Source organism: Enoplosus armatus, chromosome 16 (genome assembly GCF_043641665.1).
Source record: "Enoplosus armatus isolate fEnoArm2 chromosome 16, fEnoArm2.hap1, whole genome shotgun sequence".
Classification (NCBI taxonomy): Eukaryota; Metazoa; Chordata; class Actinopteri; order Centrarchiformes; family Enoplosidae; genus Enoplosus; species Enoplosus armatus.
Window position 1 is genome coordinate 21,492,774 of NC_092195.1, and position 6,000 is coordinate 21,498,773.

General features: G+C 44.4%; 1 protein-coding gene across 1 annotated transcript in view; it reads left to right on the forward strand.

Annotated features, from left to right (window-relative positions):
- The window catches only part of LOC139298720 (glutamate receptor ionotropic, kainate 5-like), a 53,819-nt gene that overhangs the window by 33,715 nt on the left and 14,104 nt on the right, over window positions 1–6,000 (forward strand). Inside the window, exon 12 of the mRNA XM_070921450.1 lies at window positions 1,528–1,641. Within this exon, the coding sequence (XP_070777551.1) occupies window positions 1,528–1,641 (114 nt within the window). The remainder of the gene's footprint in view (window positions 1–1,527; window positions 1,642–6,000) is intronic.

Sequence of the window (6,000 nt, forward strand, 5' to 3'; positions counted from 1 at the left end):
GTTTCCTCAGTTGGAAAAACAACTAACCAATCAGAGATTTGTAGGTGGGATTAATAATGACGCCGTTATCTTCCTCAGACGCCAAAATGTGATGAAAAATGCCCGAATGAGATGTTTGTTACAGAAATAACAACTCTTAAATCAACATACGTCTTGAATAATGAAGTGAAACATGTAAATCACATCTTCATGATCTCAGGCTGAGACAACAAGTCCAGAAACTGCCGGAGAGAGACATCAGCAGGACGATGACACAGGAAGACACAAGGACACAGTCCATTTAAATGCCTCTTTAAACTCACCTATTTGTCACTAGCGCTGTTAGATGTTAGCATTGTGTTAGCACCCAACTATGCTTGCAGCTAACTGAGCTAGCTACAATAGCGTAGCTGTGTATATAACCAACATACTGATTATATAGGTGGAGACAGGTGGAGTACACTGCTCAGACAGCTCAGTTTCTTTAAGCACTCACACATACTGGAATAAAAAACACACGCAGTTGATTATATTCAGGCTGATACTTAAATGACACACTCCTGATTTAATTATCACAACACGGCATCAGTAGTGTTCACTGACGATGTTTGAAACAACACAGATTCAAACCATCGACGCTGAGCTGGGAGGAAGTGTTGGGATTTGAGGGCTGAACCAGAGTATCATTACAGAAAACAACATTATTCCTGGAGGCATTATGTTTCTCCCAAAATGTTTTCTCGTAATGCAAAATAGTTAAACATGAATGCAATTCACTGGAGGTTGTTCAGCTCATTACAGAATAAATTAGACCAGCCATTAGACAGTCAGGACCAGAATAACCAATGCAAGTCTCGCTCTGCGGCTCAGCTTCAGTTACATTTTTATTCACTCTGTTCATGTATTCTTGGTCAGCTTAACCTGAATATTGGAGACCTCCAGTTTCTGTGTCTCTGCTGATGTTTTCTCCACCTGTACGTCTAACCCCACTTGACCTCCTCCAGCATTCCTGAGTCTCCTTCCTCCTTTTGTCTCGTCTTCCGTGTTGATTTGTCTCCCTCGTTTCCGGCTCATCTTGTTAGCTGGCTAGCTCGGAGGCTAACTTGCGTAGGCGTTGCTTTTATATTTGAATTGACTCAAAAGGAGGACGATGTGACGTAAAACTGTCTTTATGAACATCTGCCGTCCAGCTGTGTTCACCATCGCCCCGCTCACATCCACACATCACCGTCCCTTCAGGCACTACGGACCATTCACTCCTACTGACATTACTAATGGTTATTGAGTGAATTCCAGTTAGAGAAAATAAATAGAATAATGGTAGTAATTATTGTTCCCTGAGAGTTTGAAATATTATAATGTAAATATTTAATAATATAAAAATAACTGTTTTTCAGTAAGCAACCATTTTCTCTCTCCTTCTCTCAGGTTCTTAGTGGCTGAGACATGAAAACGTTCCGCTGTTAAAATCAACTCCTCTCTTTGTCTCTCTGTCTCTTTGTCTCTCTGTCTCTCTGTCTCTGTCGCTGTCTCTTTGTCTCTCTGTAGAAAGCAGACCTGGCAGTCGCCGGCTTCACCATCACCTCGGAGAGAGAGAAGGTGATCGATTTCTCCAAACCCTTCATGACTCTTGGGATCAGCATCCTCTACCGGGTTCATCTGGTAAATTCACCTCTGCACACTATATTATATATATTATATTTTATTACCTTTTAACTGCTTTTACCCGTCAGTCTTCAGCCTGGAGAAAATAACCCAACTGATGTATTTTATGTTCTCTGGACACAGTGTTGAGTCTGGAAGGTGTCAGTGTTTACTCGGCAGAACAATGGAGCTGTGTGCCACTCAGGGACAAGACGTATCAGGCTGCCATGCAGTGGCCTCGTTAGATTAGAAGGGGATATACCCACAGGGCAGTCAAAGTGACAGCAAACATCTTATTTATAATAATATAATCACATAACTTGAATCGAATAAGAAGCTCTAGAAACACAAGAAAGAATTTCCAAATATTCATATTATTAATATTCCACATATTCCGTATAGTAAGGCTATAAATAAGTGCTGGGATGATGATGATGATGATGATGATGATGATGATGATGATGATGAACAGACTACTGTTGTAAAGTTCAAAGTTGTGAGAGGAGGAGAAAAGACATTAACGCCTGATGAGGTCTATCTGACCCAAATGTTGCTTTTCTTTTCATTGTGTTCTTCTTATAAATGACAACAAAAGGTTTAGTTTTTATTTCCAATTCTCATCACCATTCTGAGCTGCTGTGAATTAATTATTATTATTATTATTATTATTATTATGTGTTAGAAACTCTATTCTAAGCCCAGAGTGACACATGGAAACACAAAAGGATTTTACTGACTTACTGAAGTATCTGTTTCTCTGCGTTCCTTGACTTTAGTACTTTTGTCCCTGTCAGGATCCTGTAGGAATGATGACATTTTTCCAGGGATCTGATTGGTCAGGTTTTGCTCTGATCCTCTGAAGTTAACCTTTAGGCATGCCATGGTGACCTACCCCGGTTACCATGGCGATGTAGCCCGGTTAAAAGCGAGCCAGCCTCGTGATACTGGGGAACCTGAGTTAAGCCCAGAGACGGATAACGCACTAATCAAACCCCCCTGGCCCTGAAAACAGAAGTTCCCTGGGGCGCCTGCTGATCTACAGCAAATAAATATTACATCAGAAGCTGTAAACCAGGCGGTGCTTGTTCTGAAAAGCCCAGCAGGCTGTTTGTTTTCTACAGAAGAAGAGTTTTAAGATGCTGATAAAAGCTCCATTTATTTCTTACATCCGCCTGCAGAGTCGACACAAACTTTTACAAATTGAACACCAGAGCGTTTGCACCTGTTGACATTTCCCGTCTCTCTCTCTCCATCTGGCCGATGATTTGATGAATTCGGAGAGAAAACGCTGCAGTGACAACAGCAGCCGCCTCCTCAGCAGGAGCTCTGCTGCTGGAGGCAGCAACAGTCCCCCGACTGCTCAGGTCACACAGTCAAACTGTGAGTTCAGGACCAAGCAACAGCAAATATTCCTGCGACCAGAGAGATCACGCAGAGGGAGAAGTGCTGCGAGAGCAGATAAAAGCAGAGCGGAGGACACAGATAGAGGGCATGTTCCTTCTTCTCCTTTTTTTTTTGGAGAGGAGAGTGGATAGGATTCAGTTGTGGGGGGGAAGGGGGGGTGACAGGAGCTGCTGCTTGAAAAATATGAGTTTTTTAGCCTCTGAGGGAGGATGGGTGACTCTGCCTTCCTGACTGGAATTTGAAACACGGACTTCATGCTTCTGCACTTCCTGTGAGTCTGACAGAGGCCTGCTCAGGTTGGAAATGTGGATGAAACCGCACCACTTCTTTATTTGCATAGCAGACGGAGCGAGGACGCCGTGTTTCCTGTGAATGCAGAGGACTCAGAAATGGTCATCAAATCTTTCTGCCTCCAGACGAAGAAGTGTGCAAATATATTACTGCGGGACACTTTTTCGTTTTCAGTTTCAGTGAACGCAACTTGGACACATGAATATGGTGTGAAAAGCCCTTGTGTATAAGAACACATGAAGGTGATGGACAAACAACAGGAATGAATACCTGAGAGTGTGATGCAATCCAACACAATAACTCTGCAAGAAGTCTCTTCATCCCTGGAGCCGCTACGACATCCACCTTTATAGATGTTTTCTTTATGAACTCAAATCAGGTGGACGCAGGTCATCCAGAGAGGAGGTCAGAGGTCATCCAGATGGTCACTGAGATATCTGAAACAAGCTAAGGATTCTCTTTGGGTTTGATCCGATTTCAGGACATTTCTTTGGAGTCTTTCTCTGCCGTCCTCCCACGTGATGAATGCAGCTGAAGTCTTTGGGATGAGTGACGTCCTGTCCACTTCTAATAGTCCGTTGTTTGGGACTGAAGCGCTTGCAGCTCGAATCGCTTTAGTGTCCTTAAACACGGCAGCTTAGCCAACAGCAGCAGATAGTTTGAGCAGTTTGAATGTGAATCTGCTAATAATAATAAATGTTAATAAAACATTTACTTATTTGTCGTTAAAACACGATGACGCGTCTCCTCCGAAGGCGGGCTGATGATGTGCTGCCGTGTCGCTGCCTGCAGATACTGTACATCTGCAGCTCATCAGTATTCACCTCCACCATCTGTCCTCCATGTTTGATCCGGTCCACTGTCGATGATCAGTCAGCTGTTTAATGTCCTCACGCAGCAGCGTCCCAGCTTCCTTCTCTTAGGTGTTTGTTTAAGGATTAAGTTGAGCGAGAGCACGTTTATACTCACAGCAACGGCCTGATGATTCACACGTCACGCTGCAGCTGACGAGCAGTCGGAGATCTGTCGCCTCCGTCAGGACCACAACCTCCTGGTCCAGGCTGAACTGAGGCGCCATAACTTCACTCCTGTAAACATCCGGCTGCTGTTATCAAGTTCAGCACTGGAGACCATTATTCACAGTAGATAGACTGACTAACAGGCCATGGTGAAGGTGGTGCACACACACACACACACACACACACACACACAGTCACACACACACAGACACACACACAGACACACACACACACACACACACACACACACACACACAGACACACACACACACACACACACAGTCACACACACACACACACACACACACACACAGTCACACACACACACACACACACACACACACAGTGTCACACACACAGACACACACACACACACACACAGTCACACAGTCACACACACACAGTCTCACACACACACACACACACACACACACACAGTCACACACACACAGTCTCACACACACACACACACACACACACACAGTCACACACACACACACACACAGTCACACACACACACACACAGTCACACACACAGACACAGACACACACAGACACACACAGACAGACAGACACACACAGAGCCAGACAGACAGACACAGTCACACAGACAGACAGACAGACAGAGTCGCACAGCCAGACAGACAGACAGACAGAGTCACACAGCCAGACAGACAGACAGACACACAGACAGACAGTCACACAGACAGACAGAGTCACACAGCCAGACAGACAGACAGACAGACAGTCACACAGACAGACAGTCACACATACAGACAGACAGACAGAGTCACACAGCCAGACAGACAGACAGACACACAGACAGACAGTCACACATACAGACAGACAGACAGAGTCACACAGCCAGACAGACAGACAGACACACAGACAGACAGTCACACAGCCAGACAGAGTCACACAGCCAGACAGACAGACAGACAGACAGTCACACAGACAGACAGTCACACATACAGACAGACAGACAGAGTCACACAGCCAGACAGATAGACAGACAGACAGACAGACAGTCACACAGACAGACAGTCACACATACAGACAGACAGACAGAGTCACACAGCCAGCCAGACAGACAGACAGAGTCACACAGCCAGACAGATAGACAGACACACACACAGACAGACAGACAGACAGACAGACAGACCTCCCGTCACCATCCAGAAGACTTCAGGAAGATATTTTCTCTCTATGTTTGATTGACATCTGGCAGCAAACACATTACATCATTTCCTGTTAGTAGTTAAATATTTATATTAACAAAAGCATATGTAGTATGTATGTAGTAGATACTGCGTACTAGTACTGCATGCTGTAACTACTCTGTGACTCTCAAAGTAACAAAATAAACAAAACAATCATGTGTGGAAGTATAAAGATCTTTATGCACATTATAACACACACACACACACACACACACACACACACACACCATCTCTGTAAATAGCTTGCGAGCACACTTAAAGATGGTAATCTTTTTAATTGCCCAAGCTGTTGACTTGTGCACACACATTAGTGAAGTGCCATCATGTTTATCAGTGTTCTTGCCCCCTGGTGTTGAACAGTGTAAATTTATGTCTGCTGTTGCTCCCAATTCATTAGTTCTCAATATATTATCACTCTGCTGTTCGGTGCATCTGAGGCACAA